General features: G+C 41.0%; 2 protein-coding genes across 5 annotated transcripts in view; both read right to left on the reverse strand.

Moving 5' to 3' along the window:
• The window catches only part of LOC133617249 (sodium channel and clathrin linker 1-like), a 129,876-nt gene extending 122,827 nt beyond the window's left edge, over positions 1-7,049 (reverse strand). For all 4 annotated transcript variants that reach the window (XM_061977124.2, XM_072914927.1, XM_072914922.1 and 1 more), the window contains exons 1-2: positions 7,027-7,049; positions 6,596-6,728 (exon numbers count right to left, since the gene is read on the reverse strand). The gene's annotated coding sequence lies outside the window, so the exon portion shown is untranslated. The remainder of the gene's footprint in view (positions 1-6,595; positions 6,729-7,026) is intronic.
• Positions 6,802-23,102, reverse strand: LOC133617247 (uncharacterized). Its single transcript, XM_061977116.2, has 9 exons — positions 22,707-23,102; positions 22,545-22,617; positions 16,409-16,696; positions 16,227-16,331; positions 16,043-16,158; positions 13,075-13,177; positions 12,800-12,984; positions 7,208-8,595; positions 6,802-7,137 (listed from the first exon to the last, which is right to left on the reverse strand). Exons 1-9 carry the CDS (start codon positions 22,781-22,783, stop codon positions 7,055-7,057), a joined length of 2,418 nt encoding a protein of 805 aa, XP_061833100.2. The 5' UTR covers positions 22,784-23,102; the 3' UTR covers positions 6,802-7,054.
• Between the last annotated feature and the right edge of the window lie 393 nt (positions 23,103-23,495).

The following is a 23,495-nucleotide window of genomic DNA, read 5'->3' on the forward strand; positions in this document are numbered from 1 at the left end:
ATGTCAGCACAATTTTCTTTCCTGCAATTTAAAATGCACTTGTTTTAATAAATAAATACAGCGTTTGAAAAGCATACACAATCTGTGTTAATATATTAGTCTGTGGTTAAAAGGACTTGAAAGGACTCGAAACTCAAAATGCAGGACTTAGGACTTGACTTGAGACTTTCCAGTCTTGACTTTGGACTTGACTCGGGGCTTGCCTGTCTTGACTCGGGACTTGACTCGGACTTGAGGGCAAAGACTTGAGACTTACTTGTGACTTGCAAAACAATGACTTGGTCCCACCTCTGCCGATATCTGATATTCTGATATTGTCCAACTCTTTAATTACCGATACCGATATCAGCCGATATATACAGTCGTGGAATTAACACATTATTATGCCTAATTTGGACAACCAGGTATGGTGAAGATAAGGTACTTTAAAAAAATAATAATAATAATAAAATAAGATAAATAAATTGAAAACATTTTCTTGAATAAAAAAGAAAGTAAAACAATATAAAAACAGTTACATTGAAACTAGTAATGAATGAAAATTAGTCAAATTAACTGTTAAAGGTTAGTACTATTAGTGGACCAGCAGCACGCACAATCATGTGTGCTTACGGACTTTATCTCTTGCAGACTGTATTGATGTATATTGATAAATAATGTAGAAACCAGAATATTAATAACAGAAAGAAACACCCATTTTCTGTGAATGAGTGAATGAGTGTAAATGGGGGAGGAAGATTTTTTGGGTTGGTGCACAATTGTAAGTGTATCTTGTGTTTTTTATGTTGATCTAATAAAAAAATTAAAAAAATACCGATACCGATAATAAAAAACCGATACCGATCATTTCCGATATTACATTTTAACGCATTTATCGGACATCTCTAATAATAATCAAAAATATGAAAAAAATAAAAATAAAAAAGACGAAAAGGGCTATTTAAGTGACTTTACATGTGTTTTTAACAAAGATATCAACTTAAGGGCTTTTTTACTCGTATTCATCCTCCAAGATTTGATTGATAATTGCAAACCATTAAGCCAATTAGATCCGGTAAAAGTTATTGTTGTGGAAATAAGTAATAAATTATAATTTGTAAAACTGACACGTGGGTTCTTTTCCTGTTATATGTTGACACCAGTGACGTGCGGTCACTGGAGGCAGGTGAGGCAGGGCCTCACCTGCCATCATGGAAAGAAAAAAAATGTAAAAAGAAAAGAAGAAAAATTAAATTGTTATATGTATCCAGTGATTATACTATAAAGTTATTTTCCATTTAACTTCACCAGTTTTAGATTATTTTTATTCAAAATCACTGAATTTTCACATTTGCCGTTCAAATACTGAGAAGAGACGGTGCGGTGATCAGCAGCCAGTTGAGGCACGTCACTCAGTTGTGCCTCACCATGGATTGCGGACTCGGCTAACTGCTGGCCTGCTGTGCAGTGAGACCGTATTGCTATATGAATTATATTATACATTTCCATAGTTTAGTTAGGTGAGGTATATAATGTACAGTGTATTTTGTCAACAACTGTATGTGTGTAACGTATTTCTTGTGCTGAGCAATCATAAAACGGCTGCGAAGACGCACTGTGTGAGGCTCGCGTAATCCCGCCTCCTGGTGCCGGTTAATGCACCTCCGCCGCAGAGTGCACCCCCCGACGGGAGCGCCACACCAACCAAAGCCCACACCCAAACCCTCCACGTGCAAGACCGAATCCACCCAAAAAAAGTCACTTAACAAGAAGCCAAAAAGTGCAAAAACAACAATACTCGCGCCGGAGGAGCCGTGAATGACTGCAGGGACACAACATTAGGTACACCTGCAGACTGCAGCACGGATTTCATATTTCATTCATTCACAACTCCTCCAACACGAACACCACTGTTCCCGCACTTATAAGTAAAGGTAAGACCATAATAACGTTTTTTTTATTAAATGTGCTTTTTTGTGTGCTACAGTTTGTATGTGTAAAGTTAAAGTTAAGTTAAAGTACCAATGATTGTCACACACACACTAGGTGTGGTGAAATTTGTCCTCTGCATTTGACCCATCCCTTGGTCATCCCGTGGGAGGTGAGGGGAGCAGTGGGCAGCAGCGGCGCCGCGCCCGGGAATAATCTTTGGTGATTTAACCCCCAATTCCAACCCTTGATGCTGAGTGCCAAGCAGGGAAGAATGCTGGTATGAGCTTTTAAACATAACCCGTTAACTTCTGCCAATCAAATGGTGAATAAGATACTCTTTAGGGTTCATATGTTTGTAAATCTGACTGTGATGAAGTCAGTGCCTCACCAGCCATCAACCTCACCGCACGTCACTGGTTGACACGAACTTCATTTAGACTACGTACTAAAGTAGATAATCTGATATTTTTGTTATGGCCACATTTTGAAAGTTTATGGAAGATATTTTAACATTTTTATGATCAAATTGTTGCCGTTTTGAAAGATGGTGTTTATGTAAACTAGTGTTTGTTTTCTGTGTATTATGTTTTCTACCACCATGTTATTAAAATGTCTTTGTATTTACCACTTTGTCATAAAAGCACAAATCACATGTGCACAATGGAATATTTTAGTTGCTCAGACAGCAATGTGTTTAAACAAGTATAGTTATGGGTATGACATTTGGAATGGGGGAAGATGTTAATGTCACTATTCATGTAGCATTTAAGCTAGCTAGCGATTAGTGGTGCTACGGCGTTCGCTGCTCGCTAGCGATTATCAGCACTATGGTTGCAAGGTTGTGATGAGTGATTACTTAATTTGCTTCTCTTGGCAATGAGCAGTATCACCACTTTGTGAGTTTATCAGAGAGCGGCTATCAACCATGATACTTATCATTTGAAACCGTATTAATGTCGAGTTTTACCACAGGTTATTCTTATATCCCTATTTGGGCGATACTGAAAATTGTGATGTAGGGTCTAATTTGTCTAAAATACATTTTTAAAAATTCTTATGAACAGTAGTTCAAATGCACAATAACTATTTTGATGCAAGAATGTGACAATATTATATGAAAATTGATTGAGAAATGATAATATCTTTTCAATATGCAACACATTACATTGCTTTAAATGGGAAAGTGGCTCTAGTATTTTGTTGAGTCCTACAAAGCTATTTACTTATTACCATACTTGCCAACCTTGAGACCTCCGAATTCCGTTCATGAATGAGTATATCCTTTCGGCCACCGTGTTCAATGGAGAAATGTGCAGGCAGCATACCCCTTCCCCTTCGAGCTGTCCTGGATGAACTGAAATTATTTTTTCCAATCATTTTGGAACTTGCAAGCGTACTTCTTCTGACTCGTCGTCGCCACGTCTCTTCTTCGTTCTTCTGCTTCGTCTCTGTTATGTTTTTGGACATTGCTACTTGCCGTAGTTTTGAAGCAATGCATGATTGGAATCCGGATGTTGTGTGTCGGCGTATTAACGTGCCGGCTGGAATAAACACGCTGAGAAATAGCTCCGTGCCTGCCTACTTGATGAGTTATAGATAAACCTATGGATAACGGAGATATATATAATAGTCTCCTTTTTAGGTGAGAGAGGACGCTAAAGGCAGTGCCTTTAAGGCACGCCCCCAATATTGTTGTCCGGGTGGAAATCGGGAGAAATTCTGGAGGGGCACTGAAATTTGTGAGTCTCCCGGGAAAATCGGGAGGGTTGGCAAGTATGCTTATTACACACCAGCTGTTTGATTGTAACATGCATATTAGTTGCAGTTTTCATTAACAAATCGCTATTGCTAATCGGTAGCATGTACTGTATATGGCAGTTTTCATTAACAAATCGCTATTGCTAATCGGTAGCATATACTGTATATGGCACATCCAATGGAAGTTAGTACTGAGCGAGCACACTTCAAAAAGTGCAACTTTACTTTTGAGTATGGATGATGTTTCATAAGAAATTATCGAGTTCGAGCCCATTATCGAATCCTCTTATCGAACCGATTCCTTATCGATTCTCTTATCGATTCCAGATAGGTTGTTGTATATGGGGAAAAAAACTATTTGGTTTAACAAAAGCTCACTTTTATTTTATAAGAAAAAATTTAAATTAAATAAATAAATAAATATTGACTGTTACCCCCCTAAAAAAAAAAAAAAAATTTAAATTGACTGTTACCCAAAGTATATTAAGTGGGATTTTTCAGAAAAACAAATATATACAGTAACACAAAAACAACCTGTCTCTGTGATCACTATAGGTGTATAAATAATAATAGTGTTAAATAAAATCTGTCCCTTGGGCACAAAACTGAAAATAATACAGCTCTCCAAAAAGTGCACTTCTGCTGCTATTGGAACATACTAACTACACACTAGGGATGTCCCGATCCAGGTTTTTGCACTTCTGATCCGATACCGATATTGTTTTTGCACTTCCTATCCGATACCGATACTGACCGATACTGGCCTATCCGAGCATGTATTAAAGTTTAAAGTTATTTAGCCTACTTAGTTGTCAGATTCATGTTGAAAAGGGTTTTAGTACTCTTGATAACAACTAGCCAGCTGAATTAGGGGAGTTTGAATAATACACAATGGTTGGTAACAAGAAACTGACCTGTTTATTCAGAGATAAACACAAAATAGACAAAATTATACATGACAAACAGAAATGGCATCATTGAACTAGGGCTGGGTGATATGGCCTTTTTTTAATATTGCGATATTTTAAGGCCATATTGCGATACACGATATATATCTCGATATTTTGCCTTAGTCTTGAATGAACATTTGATGCATATAATCACAGCAGTATGATGATTCTATGGGTCTACATTAAAACATTCTTCTTCATACTGCATTAATATATGCTACTTTTAAGCTTTCATGCAGAGAAGGAAATCACAACTAAAAAAATCACTATTTTTTTCATACGGTGTTGATCTGGAAATGTTTGCCCCGGCATTTTGATGGTGTGGCACCGAATGGAGATAAGCGTCTCGACAGACGTTACAATATTTGAACAATGATGACGAAAACTGTTTTCTCTGTCGTGTCCGTGTGTCGAAAATTGTTATGCGCTTATTTTTTTATTTGATTTTGTGCGTGGCATAGATTTGCCGTGCGCAGAGTAGTGCGCAATTGCACAGGCGCGCACGGCTGCGCTAGCATCACAGCTAACGTTAGCCATGCTGCTACCTCTCTGCTGGGAGAGGACGTATACGTATGTGACATGTGACGTGACAGTATGTGACGTATGACGTGACAGTATGTGACGTGTGTAAGAAGGTGCGCTTGCTGTCTGTGAGAGGGAGACACCAGAAAGAGTGAGAAGAGCCTGTCGTGTAATGCCAGCAGCTAAAAGCAACTGCGTGAGAATCCACAGACCTGTGGATGTGTTGAAGGTGTGCTGGAAAATGCGGAACGGAAATTAGGGAGCAGCAGAAAAGTGGAATGTATTATTTAAATCGGTGCGTTGGAAAACACGGACCGGAGTTTTTTTTAAACTGGATCTGGATCGGCATTTTCCCATGCCTTGCCGATACGCATTTTTTTGCAAATATCGGCGGCCGATCCGATATTTCCCTACTACACACGCTATGACACTAAGAACACCACAGTCATCAATCAACAATTCTTCTTCCCTTACATGGGAGCGAAGCCTGGCAAAAATTGCATATTGCCTGTTCTGCCCTCACTATACGTGTTGAGGTTATACAGCTTGGCAGACAGCTAACAAACAATCCAAAACAGATTAATCCATTTCGGCTCTTTATTGTTATTGATCTTGCATTGTCTTTTCCTATCTTTACTTTTGTCTTGCACTGGACTGTTATTTTTTATTTTTTTAAACTGAAATACACACAATGACAAATGTATAAGCTATGTGATTCAATTAACATACTGAAATGTAATACACAAGATGTAAATATTAGCTTCAGACAAATATACAGTACTATCATCAAACAAATACTTCTGAGTGTTGAAACTATTTCGATGGTGGAAATACATGACTGGCAGCCATTTTAAGTCCTCAAAACATCCATTGAAACAGTGCACAAAAATCGTTTTTCAATATACATCTAACTATCAAATTGAAACACTTTCCACCTTAATATTGAGTTATATAAACAAGTTAAACAGTTTACTTACAGACTTATCTTTTCCAAGGCTTGTAGGAGCTAACACAAATTGTCTACTTCTCAATTGTCTCAACCCGGAAGTGCCCAAACTAATGACGTGTAGTATTTTCATATCGCCACAAGGTGTCCGTAAGAGTCTACAATCAAATGGGCATAACATTGCGTCCCACAGGGCAATTCCTGTGGGAAGGGATTCGTTCTCAGGGATTCGAATAAAGAACCAACTCTTTTTCTTTACTATAGTGGTCTCGATAACGGGTACCGGTTCTCAAAAAGGGATTCGAGTCCGAGGACTCGGTTCTTTTCTTATCGAACAACCGGGAAAACCGGTTTCGAGCATCATCCCTACTTTTGAGTGCTTTCTATCAGGCAAGCTTGCTTTGTTGCACAGAACATTATATTCTTTAGAGGCAGACCGCTACGACTACACAGGTTTGTAACAAAGTTTGTCACAACGTTATCAGAATATTGTACCGTTTGATTTTACCTGAATCAGTACGTGGGAGTACCGATGGATTTCGGTCAATAGTGAATTCAGTACCCATTCTAGGGCAGCCATCATGCAGCACCCGGCAACTGGCTCTGGGTGGTAGGTCAGCATCGTGGTCAGTGAGGCATCCCTGGTGGGAATGTGGGTAAAGGGGCAGAGCAGTGACTTGAGTTGCGGAAGCTGGATTCAAACCAAGAATCCTATTGTTACCCTGCTCTACCTCTGCCCAAAATATTTTCCATGTTTAATGTAAATAAATAATTTAAAAACAATCTGACACGCTTGTGCAAGAGCCCTTTCATGACCGGCAAAAATATTTATTTGATTCTAACTGACAAAAAAAAAATAATTAAATTAATTAAATGACCCACAACGAGGCACATTAGCAAAACTGAAATGAGGCACACCAACTTTTTCATATCCACTACCTGTCAGAAGTGGTTGAATTGTGTTGGGTTACTTTCCATCCTGCCTAAACGGGCTGAGAGACAGGAAGAGAGTTTTCAGGGCTGTCTTGGAGGCGGTTGCTGGGGCGGAATCTACGTCAAGAAAAAGATCAATCAGTTTCTCACACAAGTGTTGATGCAGAAGCAGAGTGTATGTTCTTACCAACATCGGCTGGCTTGATGACCAAACGCTGACGGGTTCCAGGGTAAGTTTTTTCTTTACTTTCGTGTTCAATGTGCGCTTCAATGACAACATCAACTAAGCGTTTGTCTTTGTTGGCAGTAGTGTTTTTTGGGGAGATTTCTGCTTGTGGGACACAACTTGAAACGCCGTCTGACAAATGAAGGGTGTTTTTAGCTGGCTGCCCTGACTCCAAGGTAGGACAGGATGTTACTGAACGATGAGGTTGACACGGCACACCTGGGAGTGGGGTCGCAAACAGGCTGCGCAGAAACCCGGCACGAGTTTGGCCTGGTCCAACTGTTCTTCTAACCAGAATATTTTGGCATTCCACTGCGCCGTTAGAGGGAATCAAGCCATGAGGGCTGGCGGGTGTTGAAGTGCCTGTGATGTTGCCGGCAAAAAGGCTTTTGAACGTCTTTTTCACGGGTTTAGGACATCCGGGTGCAGAGTCAAGAGGATCTGTGGGTCCAGCTGAACTATAACGTGGTAATGTCTCAGACTGGGTGTTTTTTAAAAGGCTGTTACATCTCACAGGATCAATGATTTCAGTGGAGGGGATGGATGGTTCAACAGCGGCAAAATCGTCTTTTAGCTGCTTTGATCGCTCACAAGGGTGACTAAAAGGATGGACTGTGGCTTGGGAATCACTTGTCTCATGTGATCGATGTGACGTGAAGACTGTAGAAGGTTTCGGTAATGACGCCACACTTGGGGCGCTTGAAAAAAGGCTATGAAAAGTACCCTTGCTGGGCTTGAGACCCTGACCGCAGCCCACAGAGGATGCCACATTTGCGGTCTCACGACATGCTGTCTTGTATTCTGCGCGAGAAGACACAGGTTCCTTACTGTCATGCCGAACCTCTTGGAGTGTCTTTTTGAAAGCTTTGTTTTTGGTAGATAGCACACCTGAGACCTCATCATTCTGGCTTGCTAAGCTCTGTTCAGGGAGCGCCGTTGGAGTGTAGAATACACTCTGTAGTGTGCGAGTAACTGTTGGAAGCGTGTGACGCAATGCAGCGTTACAGGATATTGGTGACTTGAGGACTGCATCCACAGAGATGGGAACTTTGCTAGGATTTCTCCAGCTGCTGCAATCAGAGGTAGTGGCGGGAACAGAAGGAGTAGAGTCATCTTGAGCTGTAGGCGTTTGGAAGGCACCAGACAAAGGACTGGACAACTGACGTCCAAGCAACGCTTCCACGGAATAGCAAACGGGGGCCGCAGGATGGAGGTGATTTGATGGAGCATTTGGAGACAGATCAGCTGGTCCCTCTGGCGGCGTGTCTTCCTCAACAACCAAAGCATCCTCAGTGGGAATCAACTTATTCTCAACAGCGTTTGATTCTGCACTGTTGTAGAAGTTGAATCTGTAGATTTAATCAGAGCAAGTCAGTCGGTTTCACCTGCACACATCTTTACCACAGACTGGCATATTTACAGTGTCAGATCCACGCATATTCAAATTTGTGACTGGGTTTGTTTTGAGGAAATTTGAACATAAAGTAAAGTGAAACGTTGATTTTCAAACTTAATTGGTTCTTGAACAGGATTTGTAAGTAGAAAAGTTTGTATATTTAAGCTAATATTTCCATAAGAAACAATGTAAACATCAGGAATGTGAGCACCCTTTAAGAAAAAAAGGAAAACTGACAAAAAATAACATTTCTATCAGCACAAAGTGCTGCCACGCAAGGCCTGAAATAAAATTTAGAAAATCAAGACAACATTTTATGCCTTTGGGTACATTTCTACACTGTATTTTACCTTTAGATGTATTCTCTTCCACCAACCTCTTTTAGCTGTCTGACAGTTACATGTCCCATATGTAATGTAAAATTCGATAACATTCATGCAAAAAACTCTGAAAACTTTTCCCATTCGGCAACTCTATCCTCCTGTAGCACGCCGCCTTGGGCAATATACCGTATTTTCCGGACCATAAGGCGCACTGCCGATGAATGGTCTATTTTTTATCTTTTTTCATATATAAGGAGTTCTGGATTATAGGGCGCATTAAAGGAGTCTTTTTTTTTTTCTAAATGTAAAACACTTCCTTTGGGTCTACATAACATGCGATGGTGGTTCTTTGGTCAAAATGTTGCATAGAATATGTTTTACAGATCATCTTCAAGCCGCTTTCTGAAAGTCTCTTCAGGATGTGCCGTTTTGTGGGCGATCTTATTTACGTGGCTCACCTTCGGCAGCGTCTTCTCCCAGTCATCTTTGTTGTAGCGGTGTAGCGTGCAAGGACGGAAGTGGAAGAAGTGTCAAAAGATGGATCTGACTGTTTTAATGACATTCAGACTTTACTTAAATCAATAACGGAGCAGCATGTCCTGATCCGCCAGAAATGTGTCCCGTGAAAAAACGTCCAACCGGAACTCTGTAACAACTAAAGTTCCTTGAGTGAATAATGTAAACTCACTACACTGGTAGGTTTTAACGCTTTCATGGCAGATAAGTAAACTTTACACTACTTTATACAAACCCCGTTTCCATATGAGTTGGGAAATTGTGTTAGATGTAAATATAAACGGAATACAATGATTTGCAAATCTTTTTCAACCCATATTCAATTGAATGCACTACAAAAACAAGATATTTGATGTTCAAACTCATAAACTTTATTTTTTTTTTGCAAATAATCATTAACTTAGAATTTCATGGCTGCAACACGTGCCAAAGTAGTTGGGAAAGGGCATGTTCACCACTGTATTACATGGCCTTTCCTTTTAACAACACTCAGTAAACGTTTGGGAACTGAGGAGACATTTTTTAAGCTTCTCAGGTGGAATTCTTTCCAATTCTTGATTGATGTACAGCTTAAGTTGTTCCACAGTCCTGGGATCTCCGTTGTGGTATTTTAGGCTTCAGAATGCGCCACACATTTTCAATGGGAGATAGGTCTGGACTACTACCTGCACTCTTTTACTATGAAGCCACGTTGATGTAACACGTAGCTTGGCATTGTCTTGCTGAAATAAGCAGGGGCGTCCATGGTAACGTTGCTTGGATGGCAACATATGTTGCTCCAAAACCTGTATGTACCTTTCAGAATTAATGGCGCCTTCACAGATGTGTAAGTTACCAATGTCTTGGGGCACTAATACACCCCTATACCATCACAGATGCTGGCTTTTCAACTTTGCGCCTATAACAATCCGGATGGTTCTTTTCCTCTTTGGTCCGGAGGACACGACGTCCACAGTTTCCAAAAACAATTTGAAATGTGGACTCGTCAGACCGCAGAACACTTTTCCACTTTGTATCAGTCCATCTTAGATGAGCTCAGGCCCAGCGAAGCCGACGGCGTTTCTGGGTGTTGTTGATAAACGGTTTTTGCATAGGAGAGATTTAACTTGCACATACAGATGTAGCGACCAACTGTAGTTACTGACAGTGGGTTTCTGAAGTGTTCCTGAGCCCATGTGGTGATATCCTTTACACACTGATGTCGCTTGTTGATGCAGTACAGCCTGAGGGATCGAAGGTCACAGGCTTAGCTGCTTACGTGCAGTGATTTCTCCAGATTCTGTGAACACCTTGATGATATTACGGACGATAGATGGTGAAATCCCTAAATTCCTTGCAATAGCTGGTTGAGAAAGGTTTTTCTTAAACTGTTCAACAATTTGCTCACGCATTTGTCGACAAAGTGGTGACCCTCGCCCCATCGTTGTTTGTGAATGACTGAGCATTTCATGGAATCTACTTTTATACCCAATCATGGCACCCACCTATTCCCAATTTGCCTGTTCACCTGTGGGATGTTCCAAATACCGGTAAGTATACCTACTCAGTGGCCTAGTGGTTAGAGTGTCCGTCCTGAGATCGGTAGGTTGGGAGTTCAAATCCCGGCCGAGTCATACCAAAGACTATAAAAATGGGACCCATTACCTCCCTGCTTGGCACTCAGCATCAAGGGTTGGAATTGGGGGTTAAATCACCAAAATGATTCCCGGGCGCAGCCACCGCTGCTGCCCACTGCTCCCCTCACCTCCCAGGGGGTGATCAAGGGTGATGGGTCAAATGCAGAGAATAATTTCGCCACACCTAGTGTGTGTGTGACAATCATTGGTACTTTAACTTTAACTTTAACTTTTTAACTTTTAAGTGTTTGATGAGCATTCCTCAACTTTATTAGTATTTATTGCCACCTTTCCCAACTTCTTTGTCACGTGTTGCTGGCATCAAATTCTAAAGTTAATGATTATTTGCAAAAAAAAAGATTTATCAGTTTGAACATCAAATATGTTGTCTTTGTAGCATATTCAACTGAATATGGGTTGAAAATGATTTGCAAATCATTGTACTCCGTTTATATTTACATCTAACACAATTTCCCAACTCCTATGGAAACGGAGCTTGTATTAGAAATGGCAATAGCGGAGGATGAATGTCCCATAACAAGAAGATAGAGAAAAAGAAAAAGCTTATCGACTACGGTGTCGACGGACTACAAAGGCGGAAGCACACATTTTTTCAGGATGTATGCGGATCCCAAATACAGATCAGCAGGTACCAGTAGGTAAGAAAAGTTGCTTTAGCATAATATTGCGAAACAAAACGCCAGATAATATGTCTTACCTTATACACACACCATAATAATACTAGTATGTTTAATGCACCGACAATCCATCAAGCTGTGCGGCTCCATAGCTTACTAAAGTCGTACTAGAACATTTTGATAGATTTTTGAGCGTCGTGTGTGATGTTCTATATTTTCAATGGAACATATGTTGGTGTTGTTTACTTGAGTTATATTGCAGTCTACACGTATCTCTGATGTGTGACTGCCATCTAATGGTCGCACTTATCATTTCACCATGTACCAAATGAAATAGCTTCGAGGTCGGTAAGCAAAAGCAGAAATATTCCGTACAGTATATTGAGAAAAAAAACAAGGATTTTAAGTGCGCCTTACAGTCCGGAAAATACGGTACATTTGTTATTTTTCTTCTCCGAGTCATCTTGCTCTTTGGGGACTGGCCCCACAATGTCCAAATAAGCATGTCCACCTCGCTGTGACGTCACAAAGAAGCCAGACTGTAAAACCCTCACAAACACAGGCATTGAAAACTGCGTGCAAGCTCATGCCAAAATGCACTGTGCACATGTGCAAAATGCGGCCACTGCAAAATATTCGCATTTTCATCCTTTGTACGAAATGCTTTTATCACTGAAACACCACTGCTGAAACGTATGTAGAAATGACGTAAGAAGGAAGCATGCCCTTGTATGGAGTGATGATAACATGTCAGCTGTGTGGACGTATTTTAATATATCCGAGAAAGACCCACAGACAGGGATCTGCAAAACGTGCAATGTGGTAATGTCAAGACGGGGACATTCTGCAAAGACATTCTTTCCAAACAAATTGATTAAGAATTGCAGCCCAAGATGGGTGTAGCCCATTGGTTGAGAGTAACAAAAAAAGGCATTTATAGAGCTTTTTATGGTGCTTCCAATTTTAGTGTTTTTCTTCCCGCCATTCACAGGGGGATCTTTGCACGTAACCTGAATAGTAGGGATCTAATGTACAGTATTTAAATTAGAATGTAAAACACGCACCTTAAAGGCTTTGCTAATGGATCGCAAGCCATATCTGCTTGTGTAGTCCTTTTATCAGGTGGATTGTTAACTGTTGTGATTTCCGGCTTGTCTGCAGTCACTTGCTGAACTGAAGACGTCTGCTCAGTTTCTTGTGCAAGCTCATTTTCCAATTTAATTGCAAACTCGATATCCTTTTTTATTACCTGCAGGAGGAAAGAAACGTCAATAATTTGGAGCAGCTTGTACTATACAGAGAAAACGTACACATATGTGAATAAGTAAACTGTACTCACCTCATCCAATAGTTTAGTGGTGACGTCATTAAGTGGCTCATGGGAAAACGCACAATTTTGTCTTCGACACCCTCCTTTATGATAGTATTTGCAGGGGAAGGATTGTGACAGCAATTCAGGAAACAACTGGAATGGAACTGCGCAGCTCTGTTCTAATGTGCAGAAACACTTAACAATAAAGAGTGGACACCGTTTTAGTCAAAGGCCCTCGTACTTCGCAACTCACATAAACAACGGTTGTCAATAGGGATGTCCCGACCAACCTTTTCGGCCTCCGATCCCGATTTCGAGTCCCAATCTGATATTTTGACATTAGATTAGAGAACTGAAAATGTTTCATAGCAAGTAACTAAAGTAAACGCAATAACTCATTTTTATAAAACGTATCTTGACACATTTAGAATCAATTGTGCGCCACCTCCTGGGATGGCTCCAGAGGGGTGACCCGGTGACCCGCATCCGGGTGAGGTAGATCTGAGTCCTTGTTTTTTCATTTCCAAAAAGGTCTTCGAGCTGCTCTTTGTCTGATCCCTCACCTAGGACCTGTTTGTCTTGGTCCATAACATATACTATATTGCCAAAAGTATTTGGCCACCCATCCAAATGATCAGAATCAGGTGTCCTAATCACTTGGCCCGGCCACAGGTGTATAAAATCAAGCAATGGAGACTGTGTCTACAAACATTTGTGAAAGAATGGGCCGCTCCCAGGAGCTCAGTGATTTCCAGCGTGGAACTGTCATAGGATGCCACCTGTGCAACAAATCTAGTCGAAAAAATGTCCTCGCTCCTAAATATTCCAAAGTCAACTGTCGGCTTTATTATAAGAAAATGGAAGAGTTTGGGAACAACAGCAACTCAGCCACAAAGCGGTAGGCCACGTAAACTGACAGAGAGGGGTCAGCGGATTCTGAAGCGCATAGTGCTTCAGAAGGTCGCCGACTTTCTGCGCAGTCAGTTGATACAGAGCTCCAAACTTCATTTGACCTTCCAATTAGCCCACGTACAGTACGCAGAGAGCTTCATGGAATGGGTTTCTATGGCCGAGCAGCTGCATCTAAGCCATACATCACCAAGTCCAATGCAAAGCGTTGGATGCAGTGGTGTAAAGCACGTCGCCACTGGACTCTAGAGCAGTGGAGACACGTTCTCTGGAGGGATGAATCACGCTTTTCCATCTAGCAATCTGATGGACGAGTCTGGTTTTGAAGGTTGCCAGGAGAACGGTACATTTTGGACTGCGTTGTGCGGAGTGTGAAATTTGGTGGAGGAAGAATTATGGTGTGGGGTTGTTTTTCAGGAGTTGGGCTTGGCCCCTTAGTTTCAGTGAAAGGAACTTTGAATGCTTCAGGATACCAAAACATTTTGGAAAATTCCATGCTCCCCATCTTGTGGGAACGGTTTGGAGGGGGCTCCTTCCTCTAACAACATGACTATGCACCACCAGTGCACAAAGCAAGGTCCATAAAGACATGGATGACAGAGTCTGGTGTGGATGAACTTGACTGGCCAGCACAGAGTCCTGACCTGAACCCGATAGAACACCTTTGGGATGAATTAGAACGGAGACTGAGAGCCAGGCCTTCTCGACCAACATCAGTGTGTGACCTCACCAATGCGCTTTTGGAAGAATGGTCGAAAATTCCTATAAACACACTCCGCAACCTTGTGGACAGCCTTCCCAGAAGAGTTGAATCTGTAATAGCTGCAAAAGGTAGACCCACCTATGGGTTAGGAATGGGATGGCACTTCAAGTTCATATGTGAGTCAAGGCAGGTGGCCAAATACTTTTGGCAATATAATGTATATTGCTTTATTCATTATTGACGTGTTTCCTGCTATTTTGCGTTGCATATTTTTTACATGAGGTTTCCAGTTCATTTTATCATCTATTATTACACCACTTTCAATGTCTACTCAATCCATTTGTATTTGTGTGTGACTTTCCCTTCTACTGTTACAGAACAGCATTATTTTAATTTTACTGAGATTCAAAGATAGTCTGTTTTTGTTCAAACCATCTTTTTAATTTGTTAATTTCTTCTGTTATTTGTATTAGCTTGTGTGGGTTCTCTCTGAACAAAATGCAGCTGTATCATCTGCAAATAATACTAACTTTAAGTCTTTTGTAACTTTACATATGTCATTTGTATAAAGATTGAACAATTTTGGTCCAAGTATTGATCCCTGAGGTACGCCACAAGATATTTTCAGCTCTGTCGATGTGCATGTATTGCTTCCTGTAGGTTAAGTAGCTTCTTACCCAGTTCAAGACCAACCCTCTGATTCCATACCTTTCTAATTGCAAGGACATTGAGCGACTGGCAGTCAGTGTTAGACCTTAATACATCCCCAGGAGTTTTCACATGTACTGTAATTGTGATGACTGTTTACATCTCTGCGTCGGCTGACACTGCTGGAGCGTGTGCAACTTTTGCTGGGCATCTGTGTGCTGACGAACGCTGATTAGTGGAACTATCTTGCAGTGTTTTTACTCAGCTGTAGTCTTTACACTAGTATGCCAATAATTTCTGTTTATTCATTATTACAAACTTAATTTCAATACGCAAAGCTACAAAAAGTTGACGGACACCTTTAAATGTATTTACAGAGGCGTATAAAGTATTCAGCTAGACTTCGAAGTGGCGAGGCGAGCTGCTCACTAAGACTCCGACTTCGTAGTTTGAAAATAAATGTGAAATAAAGGACGAGGGGAACGAACATCCAAATTTACGATTTACTTTGTTACATGCTGTAAAAGTAGTAGTGACACACCATTTGTGTAGTTATTCGCCCACCTTTTACAGGGCGCCGTGAGTGGCGACCCATCGCTATTCCTGTTCTGTCTGAATGTAGTGTTTGTTTGGCTAATATTGAACAGGTTTGTGGTGAGAATGAAATGTTGTTGTACTTGTGCAATGACAATAAAGAGCATACCATATTATACCATTTTGGTCAAATAAAGGATATTGTGCATATACGGACAGCTCTCCCCTTTACTGCAGAGTCCTTGTACGTAAAACTTGCAGCACTCTTTGAAAATATCGTTGAAAGATTCAATGTGCTCCAGTTGGCAGTTATCACTCTGGCAGAAGAAGGAAATCACACATTAGGTAGTCCTTAATTATAAAAAATATCTTAAATACAACCCACCATATTGCATTTTCCCAAAAGAAAAAATCGGCAAAGGTGGCGTCCATCGAAAAGCACAGCATGATGGTCCAGAAAATCCTGCGAAAATGTTTTAACTCTGGCAACCTATGAAGAGCAAGAGGAGCATCAGACCTTCCACAGTATAAATTGATAAAATAAAAATAAACCTTTTACAAGCTCACCTGCGTATTATTTCTGTTTTTACTACCTCCTTTATTCATCCTTAAGTTTACGTTCTGATAGCCATCTCCTCGTCGTGGAGGTCGCCATTGACGGTTGCGATGATGTTTTTGTTGTTTGTTCACATTCTGTCTGGTTTTAAAAAATTGGTCACCGTAACGGCCGTTGGCACGCTTGGACGCCATCCCCTTGGTGAAGTCACCACTTGCATGTTCATAGTCAGTGTGCGCTTGGTCTTTTACAGCCTTGGAATGACCAAAGTAAACACTGGTTGCCTGATGATACTGCCTCTGAAAGAAGCACATGAATCAGTTGCCGAAATCAAATAACTGTCGGTAAACAGTAGGGGTGTCCTGATACACAACTTTTTCACTTTTGATACAAAAGCATATTGGAGCCTGAGAATTAGCTGGTATCAATCTTGTTCTAATACGTTATCACCAGGAACTATACATACTTTTATTATTTTGTAACGTGGAATATAGGGTTGCATGATTTTTGATGTGTGAAACCTCCATTTCCAATTACGATTTCAGGTAAAAACTTCAAAAAAACACATAGGAGTGGGGTTGCTAATGTAATGTAACTTGGAATGTTAGAAAAGGTTTGATCAAGTGAAATTACTCCAAAAAAAAAGGTACGTATGAAAAACACCAAGCTCTTCATTATTAACCGTCTGTAACTGGCTTATACTGTCTTTAAGTTGAAGCGCAGTGGTAATATTTTTTTGTCGACAAATAGTGGCCACAATTATTCATGAAGTTAAAGGGGCTGTTTGCAACATCTACACAAGGGGCCGGGAGGGCGCTAACTTTCCAATGTATTTTAAACGTTTTTATCCTAAGAAAAGTGAAGAGTTCGGGAACAACAGCAAGCCACGAAGTGGTTGGCCACGTAAACTGACTTCAGCGGATGCTGAAGCGCATTGTACAGAAAGTCTTTGCACTGTCAGTTGCTACAGAGCTCCAGACTTCATGTGACCTTCCAATTAGCCCACGTACAGTACGCAGAGAGCTTCATGGAATGGGTTTCCATGGCCGATCAGCTGCATCTAAGCCATACATCACCAAGTACAATGCAAAGTGTGGGATGTAGTGGTGTAAAGCGCATCCCCACTGGACTCTAGAGCAGTGGAGACGCGTTCTCTGGACTGATGAGTCACGCTTTTCCATCTGGCAATCTGATGGACCAGTCTGGGTTTGGAGGTTGCCAGGAGAACGCTACATTTCGGACTGCATTGTGCCGAGTGTGAAATTTGGTGGAGAAGGAATTATGGTGTCGGGTTGTTTTTCAGGAGTTGGGCTTGGCCCCTTAGTTCCAGTGAAAGGAACTTTGAATAATCCAGGCTACCAAAACATTTTGGACAATTCCATGGGATGGTACTTCAAGTTCATATGTGGAGTAAAGGCAGGTGGCCAAATACTTTTGGCAAAATAGTGTAAGTATTCACAGCTTTTGCTCAATACTTTGTTGATGCACCTTTGGCATCAATTACAGCCTCAAGTCTTTTTGAATACTATGCTACAAGGTTGGCACACCTATCTTTGGGCAAATTTGCCCATTCCCGTTTGCCCATTTCTCTTAGCAGCACCTCTCAAGATCCTACAGGTTAGATGGAAAGCATTGATTTTCATCCAGAATTTCTCTGTACATTGCTGCATTCATCTTAATCTAGTCTAGTCAGGGAGGTGACCAAGAACCCAATAGTCACTCTGTCAGAGCTTCAGCATTCCTCTGTGGAGAGAGGAGAACCTTCCAGAAGGACAACCATCTCTGCAGCAATCCACCAATCAGTACCCGAATAATGTATTGTTGCCAAACAGAAGCCATTACTTAATAAAAGGTTTGCCAATATTCACTTGAAAAACAGAGAAACAAAATTTCTGGTCCTGTGAGACCAATATTTTACTCTTTGGCGTGAATAACAAGCATCACGTTTGGAGGAAACCAGGCACCGCTCATCACCAGGCCAATACCATCCCTACAGTGAAGCATGGTGATGGCAGCATCATGCTGTCAGGATGTTTTTCAGTGGCAGGATTTTTGAGATCAGGATAGAGGGAAAGATGAATGCAGCAATCTACAGAGACAACCTGGATAAAAACCAACGCTTCCCATCAAACCTAACGGTGCTTGAGAGGTGCAGCAAAGAAAAATGGGAGAAACTGCCCAAAAACAGGTGTGCCAAGCTTGTGGTCTTATATTCAAAAAGACTTGAGGCTGTGATTGCTGCCAAATGCGCATCAACAAAGTATTGAACAATAGCGGTTAATACTTATGTAGATATGTAATTTTTTTAGTTTATATTTCCAATACATTTGCAAATGTTCTGAAAAAAACTTTTCACGTTGTCATTATGTTGTATTGTCTACAGAATTTTGTGGATATAAATAATTTATTCCATTTTGGAATAAGGCTGTAACATAATAAAATGTGGGAAACGTGAAATGCCGTGAATACTTTCTGAATGCACTGTATGTCTAGCTTGTGTGCTGAGCTGTTGTTTAGCTTCTACATCTACATCCTAGTAGCATACCAGGTTTACGTTTTCTAAATAACTTGACTAAAATACAAGAAAAGACCAACTTTGTGTGCTTATTAGAGGACATTTAGACGTTAACTGGATGTCCAGCTTTGCACAAGTAAACGCACTGCAGGACTTATAGGAAATGATATCACATTTTAGATACAAGCAGATATTATCCATTAGATTGTTTTCTGATATTGGTTTGGGACACCACTAGTATTGAGTTTATCATAGTGTATTTGTGAAATACAGATTGAAGAACAATCAATATATGGGTTTAAAGGCCAATCCTTTGAATCAGTTCCATTTGAATACAGAATAAATAATTATAAAAGCCCGATAAAATTAACGGTAGAATAAATGTTTTACTAAGCAAAGTTTCATGCACGTTGATATGAAATTTAATTAATACAATTTAATTTTTAAATTTATTTTTAACTATCCTGAACACTGGAAAAATAGCCTTAATTGCTCATTACCTTTTCCTAAAATAATACCCAACCATGAACTAAAATGATTTCCAAATCCTCCAGAAATGTTTTTTGGGGGTTTTGAGGGACAAGCGGTAGAAAATGGATGGATGGATGTTTCTGTATATTCCATGATATTCCATCTATGACTAAATCAGCACAGTCCTGTTCCTAAAATATTTTATTTCTTATTTTTGTGAATCACTGAGATTTTCAGCATTAATGTTAAGTAGCGGGCGTCACGGTGGAAGAGGGGTTAGTGCATCTGCCTCACAATACGAAGGTCCTGAGTAGTCTTGGGTTCAATCCCGGGCTCGGGATCTTTCTGTGTGGAGTTTGCATGTTCTCCCCGTGACTGCGTGGGTTCCCTCCGGGTACTCCGGCTTCCTCCCACCTCCAAAGACATGCACCTGGGGATAGGTTGATTGGCAACACTAAATTGGCCCTAGTGTGTGAATGTGAGTGTGAATGTTGTCTGTCTATCTGTGTTGGCCCTGCGATGACGTGGCGACTTGTCCAGGGTGTACCCCGCCTTCCGCCCGATTGTAGCTGAGATAGGCTCCAGCGCCCCCCGCGGCCCCAAAAGGGAATAAGCGGTAGAAAATGGATGGATGGATGGATGTTAAGTAGCTATATTTCATGTTGGCTAAATAAACTGTTACTTGTGTTGGCGCTAGTATTCTTCAAAATGGGGTCCCAGGGACCCCATCAAGTCATAAGAATGGGGTCCCGCAGTAAATTTTTGGGGGCCCACTTTTCTGTAAGCGTTTTGAAAACAAATGATAAATGTATCCATTATCCTGTTGTATCTCACATTCTATATTGTGTTTTGGAAAAAGGTTGTCATAAACGTGAATAATGTAAACTCATTACACTGGTATGTTTTAGCGCTTTCATGGCGAGTTTATTGACAGATATAAGTAAGAACTTTACCCTACTTTATATTATAAATGGCACTAAAATATTTACTACTAAAACATTTTGATCGATTTTTGAGCACCGTATGTAATGTGCTATACATTCAATTGGGACATTTAAAGGCCTACTGAAATGCGATTTTCTTATTTAAACGGGGATAGCAGGTCCACATTCTATGTGTTATGGAAGATGCTGTGAGAGGCGGGTGGGACCTGATATTCAGCTGGGAATGACTAAAACAGTAAATAAACACAAGACATATATATACTCTATTAGCCACAACACAACCATATAACCCGCCAATACAACTCAAACACCTGCACAACACACTCAATCCCACAGCCCAAAGTACCGTTCACCTCCCCAAAGTTCATACAGCACATATATTTCCCCAAAGTCCCTAAAGTTACGTACGTGACATGCACATAGCGGCACGCACGTACGGGCTAGCGATCAAATGTTTGGAAGCCGCAGCTGCATGCGTAATCACGGTACCGTGTCTGCGCATCCAACTCAAAGTCCTCCTGGTAAGAGTCTCTGTTGTCCCAGTTCTCCACAGGCCAATGGTAAAGCTTGACTGGCATCTTTCGGGAATGTAAACAATGGCTGAGTTTGTGTTGCTGCAGCCACCGGCCGCAATACACCGCTTCCCACCTACAGCTTTCTTCTTTGCTGTCTCCATTGTTCATTGAACAAATTGCAAAAGATTCACCAACACAGATGTCCAGAATTCTGTGGAATTTTGCGATGAAAACTGACGACTTAATAGCTGGCCACCATGCTGTCCCAAAATATCCTCTACAATCCTTGACGTCACGCGCTGACGTCATCATACCGAGACGTTTTCAGCAGGATATTTTGCGCGAAATTTAAAATTGCACTTTAGTAAGCTAACCCGGCCGTATTGGCATGTGTTGCAATGTTAAGATTTCATCATTGATATATAAACTATCAGACTGCGTGGTCGGTAGTAGTGGGTTTCAGTAGGCCTTTAAAATATTGGTGTTGTTTACTTGAGACTTATCTCTTATGTTAGACTGCCATCTACTGGTCACACTTTTAATTACACCTTGTACCAAATAAAATAGTGTAGCGTCCCGGAAGAGTTGGTACTGCAGGGAATTCTGGGTATTTGTTCTGTTGTGTTGCGGTGCAAATATTCTCCCGAAATGTGTTTGTCATTGTTGTGTAGTATGGTTTTACAATATGGCACAGGTTTATGACAGTGTTGGCGTTGTTTATACAGCCACATGTATGGCTGTTGAGTAAGAATGCCCTTCACATATTTGAACATGGGACATCCTAAATCAAAATGTTCATTAAAATTGGCTATGAACATACAGAATGACAGCATTTCCTGTCACCTCCAATTTAAAGCCATGTTCACCCCTACAGCAAAGGTATTGAGGTGGGTTAGCTCAACTTTGGAAAACATGGTAAATAAGAGTGTGAATGTTGTCTGTCTATCTGTGTTGGCCCTGCGATGAAGTGGCGACTTGTCCAGGGTGTACCCCGCCTTCTGCCCGATTGTAGCTGAGATAGGCTCCAGTGCCCCCCGCGACCCCAAAAGGGAATAAGCGGTAGAAAATGGATGGATGGATGGGGTAAATAAAATGTCGGCGGAAAGCGATGATTGGTAAAAAATGTATAGATAAAAAAAATGTGCGTCCACGGGACGCGTGGACTGCAATAACGCCAACGCTGAGTCCTGTAACTTAAATTAGTCATATTTGCCAGAGGAACTTTGTACTAAAAAGTGTAGCCTGAGATGGGCCAAGTTCTATAAGTGTATGATCAGTTTCAGAATTTAAAAAGAAATAAACAAGTTTACTTATGAGAGTTTTAGCAAGCAAATGGCACCGATTTGGTAGAATGGCCTTCTGTGTCCAATTAGTCAAATAAGTAATTGTGCTTCCAAATGAAGTCAACATACAGAAAACACATTTTTAACAATTTTCCTCCCACTGCCAAAAACATGCACCTGGGGATAGATTGATTGACAATACTAAATTGGCCCTAGTATGTGAATGTGAATGTGAGTGTGAATGTTGTCTGTCTATCTGTGTTGGCCCTGCAATGAGGTGGCGGCTTGTCCAGGGTGTACCCCGGCTTCCGCCCGAATGCAGCTGAGATAGGCTCCAGCACCCCCCGCGACCCCAAAAGGGACAAGCGGTAGAAAATAGATGGATGGATGTATTGTAATAAACATTTGGTCATTCATACCTTCATATATGGACCATGTTGGTCGCTTTTCCTCTTCCTTCTCTCGCCGTTTTCAACATGGTCAGTGTCGTTCCTGAATGAGATTGGTCAAATGAACACGAGTGAGACTTGAATAAATGTCGTTGATAGTTACAAAATGTATCAAAGGTCAACGACAACTACCTGCAAGTAGACGCCGGTGAATCAGGACGCTTCACGTTAACGTCCGACAGCTTCGAAAAAAGATTGGTGAAAGCCATTATGATAATAAAAAACGTGTCAAACTTAGGGTGTGTTCGTCTCTGAGGACTGTAAAAAATGAGTGAAAATGTAATAAAAAGATTAACAAGTCTTCAAAATATATTAAGTTACGCGCACGTTCATCCTCAGCGTGTCGACTACATTTTACGTCATATAGATGCGTTCGCGGGACCTCGGAATCTTCTCTTGTCATTGTCAATACTTTCAAAGAGTCCCAGAAACACAGTCATTATATTTAATTATTTAAAATCTGCCAAGAGTTACGTAATGTATCCCATTCTCACGCCACACTTGACATTTGTCACACTATATTTAGCCATTCTCTATTTTTTTCATAATAATAACTTTTTTACTACTCGTGGCTTGCCGTAGTTTGAGCAACTGATTGGTTTACCAAAACAACCAATCACACACGAGTTAATGAATTATTGTGCCTAAATCTAGCCAACCACGGAAGGCAAAACGCAATGTAGTAGAAGTAGTTGGAGGCGGGTCTTGGCGTGTCTCCATTTATACGCACGTCAGCGCAGGGTTGTCCATCCATCCATCCATCCATCCATTTTTTCTACCGCTTATTCCCTTTGGGGTCGCGGGGGGGGGGCGCTGGAGCCTATCTCAGCTACAATCGGGCGGAAGGCGGGGTACACCCTGGACAAGTCGCCACCTCATCGCAGGGCCAACACAGATAGACAGACAGACAACATTCACACT

This window comes from Nerophis lumbriciformis, linkage group LG16 (assembly GCF_033978685.3).
Source record: "Nerophis lumbriciformis linkage group LG16, RoL_Nlum_v2.1, whole genome shotgun sequence".
Taxonomy (NCBI): Eukaryota; Metazoa; Chordata; class Actinopteri; order Syngnathiformes; family Syngnathidae; genus Nerophis; species Nerophis lumbriciformis.

Excerpts from the sequence above, each read along its gene's own strand:
- LOC133617247 (XM_061977116.2), bottom strand. The coding sequence starts at position 22,783 with ATGGCTTTCACCAATCTTTTTTCGAAGCTGTCGGACGTTAACGTGAAG. Across the intron at positions 16,697-22,544 it reads AACATGGTCCATATATGAAG|AGGCAGTATCATCAGGCAAC; the intron begins GTATGAATGACC and ends TGCTTCTTTCAG. Across the intron at positions 16,332-16,408 it reads AAAACAGAAATAATACGCAG|GTTGCCAGAGTTAAAACATT; the intron begins GTGAGCTTGTAA and ends TGCTCTTCATAG.